The sequence below is a fragment of the Podarcis liolepis genome, assembly GCF_965112155.1.
Source record: "Podarcis liolepis genome assembly, chromosome: 1".
Taxonomy (NCBI): Eukaryota; Metazoa; Chordata; class Lepidosauria; order Squamata; family Lacertidae; genus Podarcis; species Podarcis liolepis.
Genome location: NC_139554.1, coordinates 22,058,799 through 22,078,939, shown reverse-complemented (window position 1 = coordinate 22,078,939; position 20,141 = coordinate 22,058,799). Strand labels below are relative to the sequence as shown.

The 20,141-nt window shown below is 43.4% G+C and overlaps 2 protein-coding genes across 10 annotated transcripts in view; both read left to right on the top strand.

Moving 5' to 3' along the window:
- Nucleotides 1-20,141, top strand: part of LOC310706715 (endogenous retrovirus group 3 member 1 Env polyprotein-like) — an 874,531-nt gene that overhangs the window by 531,854 nt on the left and 322,536 nt on the right. The window lies entirely within an intron of this gene.
- The window catches only part of UNC79 (unc-79 homolog, NALCN channel complex subunit), a 131,344-nt gene that overhangs the window by 23,098 nt on the left and 88,105 nt on the right, over nucleotides 1-20,141 (top strand). For 8 of the 9 annotated variants that reach the window (XM_083500580.1, XM_083500574.1, XM_083500577.1 and 5 more), the window contains 8 exons: nucleotides 2,096-2,188; nucleotides 4,974-5,029; nucleotides 7,387-7,516; nucleotides 9,188-9,252; nucleotides 11,416-11,504; nucleotides 13,762-13,802; nucleotides 17,062-17,090; nucleotides 19,227-19,456. In XM_083500580.1, coding sequence (XP_083356706.1) covers nucleotides 2,096-2,188; nucleotides 4,974-5,029; nucleotides 7,387-7,516; nucleotides 9,188-9,252; nucleotides 11,416-11,504; nucleotides 13,762-13,802; nucleotides 17,062-17,090; nucleotides 19,227-19,456 — 733 coding nt within the window. The remainder of the gene's footprint in view (nucleotides 1-2,095; nucleotides 2,189-4,973; nucleotides 5,030-7,386; nucleotides 7,517-9,187; nucleotides 9,253-11,415; nucleotides 11,505-13,761; nucleotides 13,803-17,061; nucleotides 17,091-19,226; nucleotides 19,457-20,141) is intronic. The other variant, XM_083500578.1, reaches the window with a different exon arrangement.

Here is a 20,141-nt window from a genome sequence, read left to right as displayed (position 1 = left end):
CGATCATATTCAAGTCTACTCAGAAGCAAAAACAATCAGAACTCAGTGGCGTAGCGTGGGGGGTGCAGGGGGGGGGGCGGCCGCACCGGGCGCAACATCTGGGGGTTAGGGTTAGGGGGCGCAAATCCACGTGTTAGGGGGCGCAAATCCATGGGTTAGGGGGCGCAAATTACTTGCCTTGCCCCGGGTGCTGACAACCCACGCTACGCCACTGTCAGAACTTCCAGGAAAGCAACGTACAGGGTCACAGTCTTAATTTTTACAAGCAGAATACATCACAACCATTTCCTGGGTCCGTTTTAGAGTATGTATGGAGTTTGATTTCTTCAGGAGAAGAATGCTATCTGAGATACAATGCCGTTTTAGCGTATATAAAATCATGAGCTGCTCATGATTAGATTAGCTCATTTGTTGAGTCCCCGCCTCCTTTGATATGCAGAACTGCTTTCTATGGCCACATAGCCAAAGCCTCTCCAGCTCACAGCACTTGGAAAAGGCAAGTTCCAGTTTATTTTGCATTTTATGGAGATGATCCCCAGAAGCGAAAGACTGGTGGCTGCTCAATTAATATCCAAACGCTATTGGTTTTTTACAATTAGTGTTTCACATTCCAGAAGCTCTTTTGACTGCGCTTGCTCTCCAAGACATCCCTGCACTGAAGATCTTATCTGAAAATATTCAAACCAGCTGGAAATTTCTGCACTGCAGCTGCTTTCTGAAATCATTGATTCCTGAGTCAGAATATCTTTAAACCTAAATAAGTTATTGTTATTCCACATTTGAAAATCCATCCTCTTGCTTCCTTTTATCCTGTCGTTAATGATTCAGGTAGGGATGGGCTTAGATGTAGCAATCTTTTATATCGATCCCAGATCTTTAGGAAAGCTTTCTATTACTCCAAAGTAATTTATATAGTGGGATGTCCATAATATTTTGCTCCAGTTTTGAAATATCTGAACATTATTCTATTGTCCGATCTGCTAACCAGTTAATACAATTTGTAATATACAACAAAGTTAAGTTTGGAACCTGAAGCCTCTTTCCTTCTCATCGTCCTTTTCTCTTTTCTTTTTTGCTTTTAAGCTTGCTTTTTTTGTAATTCCAAATGAATTTCAATGAACGTTGCTGCCAAGTGTTCAGCAACTGTAGTGATGATGCAGGAAGTGATATAGATCATGACAGCTGCAATCCTATATGATAGTCAATTTCAAATATCTCAAGGGCTGTCATATGGAAGGTGAAGCAAGCTTGTTTTCTCCTGCTCTGGAGGGTAGGACCCGAACCAATGGCTTCAAGTTACAAGGAAGGAGATTCTGACTAAAGATAGAGAAGAACTTTCTGACAGTAAGAGCTGTTCTACAGTGAAATGGTCTCCCTCAGGAGCTTGTGGACACTCCTTCCTTGGAGGTTTTTAAGCAGAGGTTGGATGGCCATCTGTCATGGATGCTTTAGCTGAGATTCCTGCATTGCAGGGAATTGGACGATATGACCCTTGGGGTCCCTTCCAACTCTACAATTCTATGATTCTGTGATTCCTTTTGTTGGCCCTGAATCTCCCAACGTTCGTAGCAAGTCTCATTTAGGTGGATGGATCTGCACGATTGCTCGTTCTCATGACGTGATAATTGGCTTAGTGTTATGTACAAACCAGGCAAATGTGAGTCAGGGAGGAGTCTTTGGCTATACAAACTACAGTGGTACCTCTGGTTAAGAACTTAATTCCGTTCTTAACCTGAAACTGTTCTTAACCTGAAGCACCACTTTAGCTAATGGGGCCTCCCGCTGCCGCTGCACAATTTCTGTTCTCATCCTGAAGCAAAGTTCTTAACCCGAGGTACTATTTCTGGGTTAGCGGAGTCTGTAACCTGAAGCGTCTGTAACCTGAAGTGACTGTAACCCGAGGTACCACTGTATGCAGAAAACAAGAGCTCTAGAATACTGCAGTAAGATGTATTGGGATAACCTTCCAGATGATATCATGCTTGTAGTGTCAGTTTAACTGAATAGTTAGAAATTCGATATTTGGATGAATTGCTTAGAATAATAGGGAAATTTGCATTGCTCGCTACTAATACCTTGTTTGTTTTCTTTGAAGTGGGCTCCTCAAGAAGAGAAGGAGTACCTGCTCATGTTAATCTTTCTGCATCTTCAATGCTAATGATCGCAATGCAGTATACATCCAACCCTGGTATGTACTGGTTTTTCTAACTGTTTGTTCACCTGTCATTCTTCCTAGACATAAATCACATAACGTTTAAAACATGGAAACGGTGAAAAACGTTTTTTGAGCAGAGCTACTGGAAAGCTACTGGGACGTGGGTGGCACTGTGGGTTAAACAACAGAGCCCAGGACTTGCCAGTCAGAAGGTTGGCAGTTCGAATCCCCGCAATGGGGTGAGCTCCCGTTGCTCGGTCCCTGCTCCTGCCAACCTAGCAGTTCGAAAGCACGTCAAAGTGCAAGTAGATAAATAGGTACCACTCCAGCGGGAAGGTAAACGGCATTTCCGTGCGCTGCTCTGGTTTGCCAGAAGTGGCTTAGTCATGCTGGCCACATGACCCGGAAGCTGTACGCCGGCTCCCTTGGCCAATAAAGCGAGATGAGCGCTGCAGGCCCAGAGTCGGTCACGACTGGACCTAATGGTCAGGGGTCCCTTTGCTACTGGAAAGCTAACACTACATGAATTGCTTCTCAACCAAGTCTTAATCCCTCTTGCTGTGTTCTTATTTTGCAAAAGAACTGAAAACAGCCCCATGAGAATGTCTGAGTCTAGTGCCGGAAGCAGCTATTTTGGTGATAATTAATTTCACAGTGTTTCAAAAGTACATTTGGATCCCAGTGTTGGAGACTTTGAACCAGTTCTATAAGTTCTATTTTAACACCAGAAAATTAAACAGCATCAGATTTTTTTTTTAACTAAACAAAACCCCACAACTGCCTTAGTGATAATTAAGGAACACTGAAGTTTCACATTAAATTTAGAGACGAATGTGTTGATTGCTTCATATCCTGCACTTTGGTAAGTTTCCTAACGAAGCCTCCTTATAGAAGGGCAAATTATGCCTCCTACAGTCTCATAAGTTGATTGCAATTAGAAAGATAGGAGCAGTCATGCTGGATCTGATAAACATATTCAGTTATTCTGTGTGAGGTATATCTGCCACCTTTAAAAAACAACAACAGACTGTACCAAGCAATACACAGCAGGTGAACCTATCTCTCTTGTGGCATAGATACACTGTGCACTCATCCATGGGCTTCAGATGTTGACTTTTTCCTTGTGGCACACCTATTACGGCACTGCTGTTGTTAAAAAGATACCAGCACCAGATCCTTCAAAAGAAGTTTCAAAATATTTAGGAAATGAGTTGGCCAAGCTTCCTGTTCTTAAGGTTTTTATTTTCCTTTTAAGATGGGTTGGATTCAGACTTAGCTGAATTTAGGGCACTGTTTTACAATGGTTCCAGTCCTACCTACATGTTTGCATCCAAAGAGGAACACCGCCAGAATTCTCTTTGCCCCAAAATCTGGACACACAAAGTTGTTGAGAAAACTTCAAAATTCCAGACATTTGGCCAATTTCCCCTGGACACTACGTCCGTCATCCCGGATTTATGGCAACCCTAATTTATTTAACATCTACATGAAGGAATTGGGAGCAGATATTAGGAGGTGGTTTTTTTTTGGGGGGGGGAAGTGCCATCAGTATGCTGATGACATCCTGCTCTGATTCTCCACAACGTCTGAGTCAGGTGTGGGTGTCCAAGCTGTGGCTGCCAATTTGTTACCGAGCCAAGTTCAAAATGTTATTACCAGTGTTTAAAGCCCGAAACCACTTGGGACCAGTGAATTTAAAGGACTGCCTCATCTTTTGTACCTCCATCTGATTTTTATAATCTGCAACTGAGGCACGAGTGATGGGTTTGTGGTTACATCGTGTCTTCATCAATCAGGAATGGAGCATTCAGTGTGGCGCTCTTGAGATTATGGGACTTTTCTTTGACCACTGAGGTTAGGCTGGCTGCACCATCTGAAAACCCAGTTGTTTCAACAAATCTTCTCTTGAAGGTTATCCATATTGTATTTCTGTGAACCTAGGTGAACATACTGCTTTTTGTTACCTATTTGTTATAATTTTGGCTGTGTTATGTGTATCAACTTTAAATTTAGCAGTCTGTACACAGCATAGACGCTTTTAGATATTTTAAAATACTTTTTCGCTTTATTTTCATTGTTTCATTGTTTTACCACTTCAGAGTTTGCCACCCCAGGCTCCTTCTGGGCGGTCAATAGTGGCATCAAAATAAATAGACAAACAATATATCTTATATGATGGTGATATATAAAAAATGTAACGAATTATAAGAAAGAATGTAAGGTCTCATATACATCTTTTACTAAGCTTACGAGTTATAGAATATTTGTACTGCAAACTTTCTTTAAAATCACATTTCCTCAGTTGTTTTCAAAGCAGTGTACACACAAAGCAAGGAAATAGCTAAAGCCTATTTCATTGGGTCAGCGCTAAGCATGACCAAGTCTGGATCTAACCCAGTAAGTTTTCTGCATACAGGCATGCTGAGACACGGGGAGCACATTCACACATGCATTCTCCCATGTGGGTTCTGATACAGGCTCATGAGGACTGTATCATGTGAGCTTGATGAACATTTGAATTGGCTTCCTGAATCCATGTAAGGGATACTCATTGGAATGTGGTGGGGGCTTTTTTTCAATGGAGGTTTTTAAACAGACGTTGGATGGCTGTTTGCCAGGGATTCTTCAGCTGTGATTCCTGCATTGCAGGGAATTGGACAATTCCATGATCACCCTAACCAGACTTAGAAACTGCTATTGCTACCCATTTCCTATGCAGCCTTTGAACTGGCAGCTATGAATTAAGCCAATCAGCATGCTAGAAAGCAATTTCGTTCCTTCATTTTGTGTTTCAAGGAGTCTGCTTTTTCTCTTCCAGTGTACCATTGTCAGTTACTGGAATGCCTTATGAAGTACAAACAAGAAGTTTGGAAAGTAAGTGCCGGACCAAATATGCTTTACAAAAAGAATAGAATGAACAATGCCCTATTTTAACATTGAAATCCTAGTAAATGATCAAATCAGTTGGGAAAATGTACACGCCTGATTCATTTCCTAAAGGACCATATTGCAATATGAATTTGTGCATGCCATTCCCTCCTGCATCCTAGGTGGAATCCTTCTACATGGTATGTTTTAAGAAGTGACTTAGGCCATCAGGGGAAATAGCACCGGGGGAGGGGGGAATAATAATAATAAATAATAAATTTTTATTTATATCCCGCCCTCCCCAGCCGAAGCCGGGCTCAAGGGTGGCTAACAACAATAAATAGCATTGATGCAGTCTTTTTGTTTCTTTAAACCAAATCCGTTCAAAACAACACATATTCCTAGAGGTCTAGAATGTTGCTTTGTTTTGTGGTTTTCAAAATTGAGGAGCCAGCACCATTGTCTAGAACAAGGTTTCCCAAACTTGGTTCTCCAGCTGTTTTTGGACTACCCTCCATCCCTAGCTAGCAGGACCAGTGGTCAGGGATGATGGGAACTCTAGTCCCCAAACAGCTGAAGATCCAACTTTGGGAAACCCTGCTTTAGAACCCAGAGTATGGGGTAGGAAGCTTGGCTTTCTGGCCTTTGCAGCAACATAGTTGGTCATTGCTGGGTCCAATTTTTGTGGTTGCTGGAGGCCTGGATTCAGGACTGGCCCTACCATTAGGCAGAGTGAGGAAGCTTACTCAGGAAGATGATTTTTGGTCTCACGTGAGGGGCAGTAAATTGATTGCTATTTAATTTTGCATTTCTACTGCCAGAGAAGGGGAGAGGAACTTGCAGAATTTTCTGTTTGCAGTGCCTAAATAACTTAGCCAGTCATGGATAACTTGCCTTTCCTTAAAGAGAATGATGCTGGTGATCATTACCTTACGCATGTTCGTCTGTGTCTGTTTGGTGCTTCATGGTGCTTTTTGAAGTTCTATTGTTTTATTTCTCTTTCTGGCTGCATACATTTAAAGCACATGACCAAAGAATCATGGGAACTGTAGTTTTTAAAGGGTGCTGGAAATTGTAGCCTTGTGAGAGAGTAAACTACAGTTCCCAGGATTAATTGGTACGGGGAGTAATGTGCTTTAAGTGTATGGTGCATATGAAGCCTGAATTGCTTCATGGGAGCTTGGCTCTGAAAATTGAGTAATAATTAAATGGAATAAATACAATATAGGATACACCTCTATTGTCTGTGCAGAGGGGAGTATGTGCTCTTCTGCCTCAGGTAGCAAAATGCCTTGAACCAGCCCTGCCTGGATGTTTCCTTTAACTTGGATTGCTCTACTACACCTGATTGTCTTTTTTTCTAGTTTGTTCAATCTTCAGCAGCCCTGTGGTTCATAAGTGGTTTGCAATTAGTGATGGGCAAGACATTTGTTCAGCTCTCGTTTTAATGTGGACCTACCTAATTCACAGAGGGGGAAATAAAAAGCAGACCAAATCGCAACTATCCTTTTGAAAGTTTTGACTTCTCTGAATTTTGCGATGCAGTCCTCCACCCCAAATGTGTGCAAAATACATATATCAGCAAAAAGGGTGCACATAAATGTGCAAAGATCCATTACATATCAGGAAATGGCCTGCAAAAATGCATATAGTGGGGAAAGCGAACACAAAAATGTGCATGAATTTTCACGATGGCTAAAAAAAAAAAAAGCTCACAAACCAATGTGAACTTAATTTAAGATTAGAAAAATGAGAAACTGAAAGCTTTGCCCATTCTTGTTCACAGTGCAGCCACCAGCAAGACAAACTACAAAACTAAACTAAAAAGGATGAAATAGCTAATAGCTGCTGCAGTTAGAACTGTGCAGCATATAATTACGCGTTTAAAGATGGTCGAAATGAATCTTATGAACCTGCCTCAGAGCAAGTAGAGTAGGAAATTCTGTGGATGTCAACAGGAGGGGGGATTCTTAAGTTTTGGCACCACCGCTGAGCATTCACTCCATATACATATCCCAGAACACAGGGCAGCTAATAAAATAAAATACAATACTAAACAGAACAGAGGCAGGCGTTTTGAGGCAGTCGTTGCAATCCTGGTTGCATCTACTTGGAAGTGAGCCCCAGTTGAGCTCAATTGGGCTTGCTCCCTGGTAAGTGTGTAGTGCCCAAGACTGCTGCCAAACATCACAATCCTAGGCATGGTCTACTCAGTAGTAAGAGCCACTGAGTTCAAGTGAGTGGGTATAGGATTGCAGCCAAAGTGCAGGCCTTCAAAGGTGCAACAAAATGCACACGGGTTTCTGCATTCTGCCCCTGTGACGCCTTCTGAAATTCAACCTACAGCCCTGTTTCTCTTTTAGGACTTGCTCTACGTGATAGCGTATGGTCCTTCTCAAGTAAAACCACCAGCCGTACAAATGCTTTTCCACTACTGGCCCAACTTAAAACCACCCGGGGCAATAAGCGAATACCGAGGACTGCAGTATACAGGTAAGTGATGCGCAGCGCACCTGTATCTTAGAGCTGGATGCTGAAGCCTAATTCAATATTGTCATGGATGCTAAAGAGATGGATGGTTCCCACCCCCGAATCGACACATTCACTTCTAACTAACAGTGTGTTCGCAGAACTGTGTAGTAAATGCTTAAATGCAGCAAGGTGTTTCTGGGTTAATGTGTTCCTGGTAATTTAAAATGTAAAGTAGGCGACAGTTTCTTGACTAGAAAAAAAGTTCAGTGTTGGAATGCGCTCCCAAGGTACTCCCTCCGTGAATTTTCAGATAGCTCTCAGATATGCTTTAGACTTAGGAGGTTCTCTTTCAGGGCAGAGGGCTGGATGAGGTGATCCATTGGGCACCTTCAAATTCTATGATTCTATAATGAAATTGCTGAGTTGCGCAGTTGGTCAGGCATGACACCTGTCAATCTGCCGCTGTGTGAATTCCCCTCTTGATATCTTTTCTGTAACTTGTTTGGATTCCAGGAGGGTAAGGGAAATGTCTTTCTTGGCTTTTCTGCTCCGCTTCTGCATTCTCTCTTTGTTCTCATGTAGGGACAGTTCATGTGTGCTATTCTTTTAAACATTTCTTTAAAAGGGGGAACAGCTCACCTGAAGCATGGAGATTGGGAGGGGAAAGTCTGATAACTGAACCAGCTTTCAGTGTGCTAGTATACATGCCAGCCACTCAAATTATGAAGCTGGGAAGGCTTGTGCTACAGCAGACAGACTTATTGTGGGTTCTCATTTTGATACTATGGCCCATTCACAAGTCACGTACGAGCTAGAATGAGCTGCAGGTGAGCTTCTGGCTTGTGTGATCCTCCCCATCACATTTTGACGGGAGGAGCAGTTCAGAAGCTTCTTCTGCTTTTGTTCAGCCACAATGCTCCTGAGCTGGAACTATGGATAGTTTAAACAAGCCAGCCTCAGAAACCATGGCTTGGAGCTAACTTGCTTTAAACTAACTATAAACCAGTTTGTTGCTCCAGGAATGCAACAAACCATGGTTAAGCAGAAGTGGAAGCAAAAGCTTCCAGGGTCCTTCTAGTGACTATGCAAGAGGAAGAGAGAGGAGGAAGAAGCAGGTGAGCACAAAGTTCATTGAAATTCGTTACTGCTCATTATTGTGACGTGTGAACACAGCCAGTTCTGTCTTAACTCTGCAATGGCCCATTCCTCCAGGCAAGCAAGCAAGCAAGCAAGCACATGCTGCAGAAGTCAAGTGATGAATATGACTGTGCGAACTAGCTGTAGAAATATGTTTTACTGTATATGCAGAATAATAAACAAGACTTCCCAGCATTAGAATAGAGGGAGATTCTCATCGAGTTCAGTGTATTTAATGCCTCTCTAGGTTCCCAGGCAGAATTCTTTTCTGCAGGCAGCCTGTTAGCGTTTAAATGGATCATTGAACCTGGATCCATAATGCAGGCATGCACTCTCAGTGCCCCTCCACTCTGTAGTTGCCAGAGCTGACATCAGAACTGGAGAGTAAAAATAATTCTAAACTGGTGTTCAGTATCTCAACCTGAACCTAAAACAAAATCTCATCACCTGAAATGAGTACAGCTGGTAGAAATGGTCTCTCAGCATTGTATCTGACCCATATTTAACTCATCAATAAACTTATGTGTGTTCATCAGTGATGGTTTTGTTTTTCAGCATGGAATCCCATACACTGTCAGCACATTGAATGCCATAATGCCATTAACAAGCCAGCAGTGAAGGTAATGGACACTTATGCACCCCTTAGTCTGTGCCCACTGAGGGGCTAATGATGTCCCAGCAGTTGCTGGAATAGTGGGGTTATCTGTCATTAAGAGTGAACAAATGAAGGGACGGCCACATCTCCAAAATAGCTTCTATTCAAACCATGGCATTGCCAAGCATAACCAAACACTACAGCAACCCCTGTATCCCTACCTTTCAATTGGTTACAAACTTTTCTCTAGTTTGCCCCGGAACAGGGATTTCTTCTTAATTCTGTTATAATTCTGCACCCAGAGACAAGTTGCCTCCCCTCGAAGAGACACACTGCTTCCCATGCCCCTTGTGCATTGGACTACTTGGAATGTATACACTTTATAGAGGACCAGAGGCCTTACCGTGCCAGGAGCAAAGTGTGACCAAGAAAAGGTGGCCCTAAATTGGCCCCTCCTCCTATATAGGATAGTCCTACCTGTTGGAGCAGATGCTATCTGTCTTTGAGCCACTGTTCCCATCCTTCAGCTACAGGACTGGAGTGCTGGGCAACTGTAAACCTAAAAAGTACATTGCATTCTGTACTGTACTTTTGACAGCAGAATACTGGTAAAAACCACTCCCCAGTTTGGGTTTGGTGTTCCTGAGTAGCATCTTCATTCCTCAAATAGCTCAGGATGAAGGGTTATTATGCTGAGGACATTGTCATCGTGCATGTAATTGGATTTTTTTAAATAAGAAAATTAATACAAACCATCATGGGGGGGGGGGGATTTTCATCAGAACCGCAGTGCATGGGGAGGAGAAGTTTAATCCTCCCTTTGGCATCTGTGATGCCAACAAAAAGTGCCCTCCATGCTGCAGTGGGGTTCCCCCCAACCATGTTATTTGCTGCACTGGGAGGGGGATTTTTGTCAGGATCATCACAGCTGGAAAGGAAAGAGTCAACCCTCCTCTCTCCATGCGCTGTGGTTCCAATAAACATTTTCCCCTGTGCCTAGTACATGGTCACTCGCTACACGTTAGGAGTATAAATTTGTTTGGTCCTAATTGAGCGGATATGATATGGGGACATGGGTGGCGCTGTGGTCTAAACCACAGAGCCTAGGGCTTGCTGATCAGAAGGTCAGCAGTTTGAATACCCACGACGGGGTGAGCGCCCGTTGTTCAGTCCCAGCTCCTGCTCACCTAGCAGTTCGAAAGCACGTCAAAATGCAAGTAGATAAATAGGTACCGTTCCAGCGGGAAGGTAAACGGCGTTTCTGTGTGCTGCTCTGGTTTGCCAGAAGAGGCTTAGTCAGGCTGGCCACATGACCTGGAAGCTGTCTGTGGACAAACGCCGGCTCCCTCGGCCTGTAAAGCGAGATGAGCGTGCAACCCCAGAGTCGTCCACGACTGGACCTAACGGTCAGGGGGTACCTTTACCTTTACCTTTAATTGTCAGATAGCTCTGAGTCGATATGATAGCATTTGAGCAGAGCTGAATGTATGATCTCATGGTAATTAGAGCAGAACATACTGAACATTACAGAAGACTCGGGGATACCACCCAAACTGATGTCCCTGTGTTGAGCTCCCCCAACCATGAGTAGTACCACCAATTTCCTTTGTTGATATCAGGGCATAACCTGTGATTCCTGAGCAGTTACATATCAGGGGTTAACAATGACCCTGAATGACTCTAGTGCTCTAAAAGAGCCTACTCGCATCCCTTCCATCCAGTAGGTTGCTTCCACATTTCAGTTCAGAAACAAGCGGATCCGGTTGTCTCTTAATATTGTAGTTTAACAGCCTTTTCTATTCTTGTCCACCCTAAATCTTGTTTGTGCAGAAGCTCTGCTTAGTTTGTGACTGATTTTTCTCCACAGAGAGCTCTGCAAACATTAATACGTTATTCTGAACCATTAGCAATGACAGTATTCTGTCTTCTTTCTCTGCAATTCCAACATCCCAAACAAAACATTCAGCTCACCTGTGCCATCTTAATTGATGAGCCTTTCCCCTACCTAAGCACAAAGAAAGCTGGTAAGAATGCCTGAGAGAGGCTTGAGGCTCATGAACACAGATTCCCTTTCGTCAGTGGAAGCAATGAGGTGGTGGTTTCTTTGGTCACATGCAGGGGATTTGTGTTCACTGACTAGAGCACATTTCTGGAGAGAAACTGATTCTGTCCTTCCTGTGTGTTTCAGATGTGCATAGACCCTTCCTTGTCTGTGGCTTTGGGTGATAAACCACCCCCTCTCTACCTTTGTGAAGAATGCAGCCAGAGGATTGCAGGGTGGGTAGACTTAAGAGAGGCCGACCAAACCAAAAGAATCATGGTGAACTTAAGAAACCTCTATCCTAAAAAGCTATGCAAAAACTTTGGAACCTGAATTAAGTCAAAAGCAAAAGCCACACAGTTTTCTCTTAAGCTGAATGGTTAAGTACTGAAACTTCTAGAAATCAGAATAAATCAAGGCACGTTTGCAAGTAAGTGCAAATGCTATTTGATGATTGAGCATGGTAAACCAATCCAGTCTGATTTATTAGACACCCAAGTCCATGTGGCATCACAGGAAATGATTTGTTTGGAGTGGAGTTCCACTCTTGCTGCCAGAAGTTGCTGTCCCCTGATTGCAAAACAGCCCGGTTTACTTTGGAGAGGGAGAAAAGGGATTCGCCGGATGTTGCAAGGAAGGATTTTTGGTTCAGGATGAGCGACGGCAAACTGGGAAAAGCAAATTGTTCTGATGGAAACCTATATCCACAAGAAATTGCTCAGGTCACTTCTGATTTTGTAGCTTGGGGGGGGGGGACAATATTCCCTCTGCCTTTTGAAACACATCCCCAGAGGCGTGAGGTCTGAAAATGGGACTGCAGCAGGGGCAGAGAGGGTTTTTTTTAAAAAAAACAACAATAACAACAACAACTTACCTGCATATCATGGTCCCAATCTAAATCAAGCCCTAAAAAGTTGTGTGCAGGGCAACACATCTAGTTTGGCTCTGAGGGGGTCTGATATGGCCTCCTCACATCTAAACCTGGCATTTCATTTATTTATTAAATATATAACGGGGTCTGTGTGTGGCGAAATTCCAAAGTGTAGGTGCCGAATTCTGATATTGTACAGAGGAGACCTCCTGATAAGATGGTACAGTGGAACCTTGGTTGTCGAACGTAATCCATTCCGGAAGACTGTTTGGCTTCTGAAACCTTCGACATCCGAGGTGCAAAGGGCTGTCCGCAATTTCAGTGGTGAAAATTGAGAAACGTGCCTTGGAAGCCATTCGACTTCTGAGGTGTGTTCAAAAACGGAAGCAATCACTTCCAGGTTTTCGGCATTTGGGTTCCGAAATGTTTGGCTTCCGAGACGCTCAAAAACTGAGGTTCCCCTCTACCTGTGTGAGGCCCTCATCTTCAGAGTGCAGTGATTGAGATAAGGGTTGAGAAAATATTTCAGGTATCCTAGTCCCAAGCTGTATGAGACATTACACACCAGAACTAGCACCTTGAAATGTGGTAGTCAGTTGGCAACCAGTGCAATTCTTTGAGCAGCGGCATAACATGCTGGCCCCAGTGAGCATTCAAGGTACTGCCTTTCATACTAACTGCACCTTCTGGACCAACATCAAGGGCAGCCCCACACAGAGCGCATCGCAGTAATCTATCTACCATCCAACCTTGGCTGTACAGGATTAGGTTATAAACTTTGGCACAAAATCATGTATTTCTTCTCCATGCACCAGTGACTGCAGGGAAGGGATAACACGACTTTCCATCTCAACAAGGCGTTGTTATTGCCTTCCGCGAGACATTTAGAAGGGAGCATATTTATAGTGTAATAAAATAGTGTAACAGTGGTTGCCGTTCAGTTTGGCGGGTTGCGGTTTAGAGAAGCACATTTTAAAATACACCGTGGCTTCACCGCTTTGATAGCGTTTTGCCTTAGTTTCAGAGTCCAATAATAATAAAAATTTAGGGCAAAGAAATTTACATTTACTAAAAATTAGACTTCTTATTTTTGCCTGCTGCTTTATAGCGGCCTTGGCATCACAGCGAGGCCATTTGCAGAAGGGGGGGGGGGAAAGGTAATTTAATTTTATAGAAGTCACCTTGGTGTTGAAGTCATCTTTGATTTAAACCTGAAGTGAAAATAATTAAATTTGCTAGGAGCTCTGGCTTTTAAGCAGGAACAAGCAAATTAGATGGTGGAGCTGTTTGTTCTCTTTTTATGTTGGGATCACACCCATAGCCATCTGAGGATAGTCAAAGGTGCTCTGTATTTCTTCATCTAATTGGGAATTTTCAATATAAGCTGCAAAAAATGGGTAGAACGTAGCAGACCTGACATCAGTACAGCGGTAATGTGCGATAAATGCAATGTGACAAAGCAGTCCAGTTCAGAAGTAAAAATTACAGAGATCCATAATCAGGAGGAGCCCAGCCTGCGCAGTTTAAAAATGGCTTTTTCATATTTTATTTTATTTTATTTTGGTGGTGGTGGTAGGGAAAACACATCATAAACTACTCTGATTCTTTCCTTTCCTTTTAAGGGATCACAGTGAATGGTTGATTGATGTTCTTTTACCACAAGGTAAGACCATTTAAAGTTGGATAGCAAGTACTAATGGCAATACCGTGATATGGGTGTTTTTATAGAATCATAGAATTGTGGGATTCTAAGGGTGCTCAAAGGTCATTCAAACCAAGCCCATGTATCATAGCTTGGGGGTAGAGAATGTGGCATGCATGCAGGAGGCCCCGAGTTCAAATCCCCGGCACCTCCAGTTTAAAAAATCAGGCAGCAGGTGATGGGGAAGACCCTCTGTTTGAGACCCTGGAGAGCTGCTGCCAGTCAGAACAGGCGATACTGGACTAGATGGGCAAATGGTTTGAGCTGACATAAGTTCAGGAATGATCAGAGTTGAAATTAAAGATGCCAGAGAATCCAGACTGTTAAGTTGTGGGTGAACATATCAGACGATACAGCGATTCTTCAAGCAGCTCTTGTTTATTCACAGGCCAGAACAGAGCAGGACTGAAGGGTTCAGCCAGCCTCCTTATATAGAGCTCCAGTACACATAATTGTAACAACTTTCTAAAACTATCCAATCACTGAACGTCACTTTCGATACCTTATTTGCATAACTATCTACAGTATCCCCCTGCTGGCCCAGGGTGAGAACTTCAGTACATAACACAGACAAAAGTGGGAAAGGAAGCGGAAATAACAGCAGTTCAGTTTCCAAAATGGAAATCAGTCAAACAAATATGACTCATTCACATTGTTGCTTTTAAGTCCACCATCTATACATAATTAGATAGATAGATAGATAGATAGATAGATAGATAGATAGATAGATAGATAATTTATTATGGTTGGAGACCAGCTTATAAAACACACTTGGGGGTACAGTCACAGAAGAAAAACAAACAATTAAAACAATGTACAGCAATATTTTTTTTTTTAAAGTACAACAATAAACTACCGCAGGGAGCCGATCCAGAGTCACCCATAGAACCGAGTTTGGTGATTTTCTTAACGAACTAGTTTGAGTTGGGAGGTGGTCTGCGCCTACAGGTCTGTACACAGAATCTGACGACCATCCGGGTCGTCTTCTGATCTTTGCCTAACAGAAAAAGGTCGAATTTTTGCTTTTCCAGGAGGTCAGCGAGCCCCACCAGCAGGGGATCAATGGTCTTACTACGTGCCTCTTCATAAAAGGGACATCTAAAGAACAAGTGCTCTGGGCTTCCTACCTCCCCCAATGGGCAGGTGCAAAGTCTCTGAGCATATGGGACTTTTTTAAAGGCTCCTTCCAGGACCGGTGAGGGTAGGGCCGAGCTTCTGGCAAGTGTAAAGGCCCTTCTTGCATTTTTAGATACGAGAAAGAAGAGATATGCTGCTGATATGGCTATATATCTCTTGATTTCTCCAATTTTATAGTCAGGGCACCTTGAACAGTCCCATTGTCTCTCGGTGTCTATGATTCTTTGCCTGACTGTAGCTTTTGCCTGGCCCAAGCCCAGACTTAGAAGGGCTTGAGGGGCAAAACCCAGTTTCTGAAGGGTGTTCAGGACTGCTGTCTGCCAGCCTGTCTGGAATTGGTCGCAGAGAATCAGTGGGACTATTCCTCGGGGGAGCAGCTTCAATGTCAGCCATTTGTAGATTGATGTTAGGGACATAATTACTGCATTTTTCGCTCTATAAGACGCACCAGACCATAAGACGCACCTAGTTTTTGGAGGAGGAAAACAAGAAAAAAAAATATTCTGAATCTCAGAAGCCAGAACAGCAAGAGGGATCGCTGCACAGCAATCCCTCTTACTGTTCTGGCTTCTGGAATAGCTGTGCAGCCTGCATCCGCTCCATAAGACGCACACACATTTCCCCTTACTTTTTAGGAAGAAAAAAGTGAGTCTTATAGAGCAAAAAATACGGTAGTTACGTTTTTGACATTGTTTTAACATTTGCTTTCCATTGAAATGAATGTGATGTAAGTTACATAACTTACATTAAATAGTGCACAGTGAGATGAATCGTGTATTCCTCACGGGAATCTGAACAGCAGCAGAAAGGAAGCAGCTCTGATTGCAACAAATACAGGCTGGAACGGTGGCGTAGGAAGGGGGGAGCGGCAGGTGCAGGGCGCCCTGGGTGTCATCCCTGAGGGGGGTGAATGCTGGGCCTGGCTTGCCGCGCGCCTGAGCCACACATCTCTTTTTTCAGTCGGAACTCACTGGAACTCAGTTCTCAGGTGGGCGCCATTGACATTCTAAGAGAATGAGGGAGGTGTTCATGTTGAGTTCTGGCACCTCTTTTTCTAGAAAAATAGCACTGCATTTATATTATATTATATTATATTATATTATATTATATTATATTATATTATATTATATTATATTATATTATATTATATTATATTATATTATATTTATGCAGTGCTGGTTCCAGAATTGGGTGTTTTGTGCAAAGCAGAAATGGTAGCACTTTTCTGGAACCTGGCAAATGCTAGGTCTTGACACCCTCTTGTGTATTTCACTAACCCTGAACATTTTGGGGGTAATTTGTTGTGAGTTCAGCCAGTGCTTCTTGTGGTGAAATCCTGATTCTAGTAAGCCCTGAGTCTGGTGCCAGGAGTTCTACCCCACGGAGGCCTAACAATTTATTATGAACCCAGAATTTAGTGGCATTCTCTATTCCAGCTTTTCTCTTGGCTCAGACTGCTTTTACCATCTGTGCATCTCTTCTTGTGCATATTGCTCCGATGAATTCTCTGGCTTCTACCTCTGTATGTACCTCTGTATGAACAGGGTCATGTTACTACTCCTTGTGTTGGACTGGCCAGAATCATTTACCATTTCCACGCAGGTGGGAAGCAGGGAACACCTGCCATGTTTTAGAACTGTAAGAGGAAGAAGCTCTGAATTACAAAAGACGTCTCATTCTAGACGTCTAAACCTGCTTAGCTTTGCAAACAGAACTACAAGAGGTGCCTCATTCTGGAAGTGTTCTGTATGGCTAGTGGTCTGTTTCCAGCACACATATAATAAGAAAAGCTCTGCTGGATCAAACCAGAGGCCCATCTAGTCCAGCATTCTGTTCTCAAAGTCTCCAGCCAGACATCTATGTAAATGAAGGCATTAGTGCAATACAACTCTCCTGTTCACGATCCCCAGAAACTGCTATTAGGAGACATAAATGTGCTGAACAGGCAAACAAGATTTTTGATGGTCACACTATCACCACCTCATAATTCCATTTTCTCTAGAATATCTTGTAAGGCCCCAGATCAGCCTGTTAAAGGAGTGATCATAACTGTTTTGATATTCCGTTTACCTTCCCATTACAGCCGAAATTTCTGCTATATGTCAAAAGAAGGTAAGACTCTTCCATCTATGTGATGGGGCATCACTCTCAGCTTTTTATTTTTGTCTGTGATTTCATCTTGTCGTCACACGCAGTGCAAATATTCTCCCATTGTCGTCGTTTTTGGTTAAGAGATGGAGGGTTCTGTCGCATTGGAGTCTGTGGAATGTTGCTGGAACGTGTTGATATTGTGCTTCTGATTACTGGGCGTTGATATTCAGTGGCTATTTTCAAGTGCTGCCTTGTTGCCATTCATTTCACCTTGCACAGTTCGGTGTGAGTGCAATCCACAATTAATTGCTGTGGCACGAGGCCCGTAGGAATGAATGGAGATTACAAGGATAATTTAAAGGCTTCAGCAGAACAAAATGAAGCATGCTTACAAATTTACTCTCATCTAGTGATTCCTTTTAGCTCCCCAAATGAACAATTTGTTCTCGTTTGCTCAGACTGGAATTGCTTCAGCCAGGCTTTGCACCTTGGAGTTGTCACTACTATTCTATCAACATATGGCCTTCTTATTTTAAAAGCAACAACACAAGATCAAGGCACTGCTTACCTTTCCCTACCGTATGCCATGACATAAAGGAATTGTGGCACAATTAGACCTAGGACACAGCTGTACAGCTGCAAATACAACATTTTAAGTGTGTTTTAAGGGCATTATACGAAATTGACACTAGATGGCGATGGTGAGCTTATGGCAAATTCAATATATTTTTCAAAACGGTTTTTAAAAAGCATTTTCACAGTGTGTTTTTTTATATGTGTCTAGAATCCACCCTAGAGCAGGAGACTGAAGATGGCAAGAGGAAATGAGATATCTTGTTCACAGTTCCTTGTTTCATTGTGTATGGCAGACTTGTGGGGTCTTCTTTATATATATATTTTTAAGAATAGTACCTCAACACCAACCAAGCTGAGCCATGTATGAAATTGTGGGAGCAGCCAGTTGCAAAATGGTGGCCCAGGGAGTAGAGCCAGTTACCTCCTGCGCTCTGGGCTTTCTTAAGTCATCACAGTAGTTCCACACTATACATTCAAGGCATATTCAGCACACACATAAATCACATTACTTTGCCCAGATAATCCTAGGAATTGTAGTTTCCCCCCTCACAAAGCTACCATTTCCAGTGCCTTTAACAACTTGCAGCTCCCATAATTATTTGGGGGGAACTCAGATGCCTTAAATGTGTGTTGAATATGTTTTAAATGTTTAGTGCAGATCTTGACTGAGAAGCCTGGGAGCAGAATGCTGAAGGGTCCTCATTTTACCATGTGCTATAAAAAGGAGAAAATGCCAATGAAATAATTTCATAAAACATATGCATTTGACAACAGAAGCAGTGTAAGATTCCATGTCCCTAAAACTGAAATATATACACCCTCCAAAAGAATTGGAATTCACTTGCATTAATACCATGCGCCATCCTAAGCTTATTTTCTCTGAAATAAGCCCTACTGATTTTGATAAGATGAACTTAAGTGACGTTATTTATAGTAAGTATTCACCGACCATCTTTTAAAATGCACACATTGACCAGGGGTATGATTTAGGGTTTTGGAGGGCACACTTGGAATTTTGCAAAAGTGCTGTGTGTTGCCACAAAATGGGTGCCACGTGGGAGGGCATAGCCAGTCACAAAATGGCTGCTAAAAAAGCCAATCATTTGAAACCCATGTTCTGCTCCTGCAGAACGCCCATTTCACAGAAGTCAAGCCAGCCGATTTCACCAAATCACATCCAAGTAAAATTCTCCTCCCAACCTAGCAGTTTGAAAGCACATCAGAGTGCAAGTAGATAAATAGGTCTACTATTGGCAGGAAGGTAAACGGCGTTTCCATGCGCTGCTCTGGTTCTCCAGAAGTGGCTTAGTCATGCTGGCCACATGACCCAGAAACTGTCTGTCGACAAACACCAGCTTCCTTGGCCAATAAAGTGAGATGAGCGCCGCAACCCCAGAGTCGTCCGCGACTGGACTTAATGGTCAGGGGTCCCTTTACCTTTACCTAAAATTCAAACTACACAGCTATGTGTTTCTCTCCCTCCTGCTGGATAAGCTGCTAATTCTTTGAATAGATAGCTCTTTGATTCTTCCTCTCAGTCACCATGATGGGCTTAATGGCACTTACATTGCTTCTTTCCAGAACTGTAGCTCGCATGTTAGGAGGGCTGTTGTCACGTGTTTCTCTGCCGGCTGCTGCGGTCGCCATGGGAACAGGCCGGTACGCTACTGCAAACGATGCCACTCCAACCACCACAGCAGTGAAGTTGGGGCAACGGCCGAGACGCATCTCTACCAGACATCGCCGCCTCCTATCAACACTCGGGAGTGTGGGGCTGAGGAGCTTGTTTGTACTGTGGAAGCTGTTATCAGGTAACCCACAGCAGGCAGATGAACACACGCGGAACCCAAATCCTGCTCTTGTCTGTCCCGTTCCCTCTTCCATCCATGCATGGAAATCATTCTAAGCTCTTAGAGCTCAACATGGTAGCGGGTGGCGCTGTGGTCCAAACCACTGAGTCTCTTGGGCTTGCCGAACAAAAGGTTGGTGGTTCAAATCCCTGCAACGGGGTGAACTCCCATTGCTTTGTCCCAGCTTCTGCCAACCTAGCAGTTCAAAAGCACACCAGTGGTTAATTCTGTTTCCAGGGCGGCTGTCTATCAGCTTCACCTGGTACACAGGCTGAGACCCTACCTACCTGCGGACTGTCTTGCCAGAGTGGTGCATGCTCTAGTTATCTCCCGCTTGGACTACTGCAATGTGCCCTACATGGGGCTGCCTTTGAAGGTGACCCGGAAACTGCAGTTAATCCAGAATGCCGCAGCTAAACTGGTAACTGGGAGTGGCTGCCGGGACCACATAACACCGGTCCTGAGAGATCTGCATTGGCTCCTAGTACGTTTCCGAGCACAATTCAAAGTGTTGGTGCTGACCTTTAAAGCCCTAAATGGCCTCGGTGCTGTATACCTGAAGGAGCGTCTCCACCCCCATCGTTCAGCCCGGACACTGAGATCCAGCGCCGAGGGCCTTCTGGCGGTTCCCTCATTGCGAGAAGTG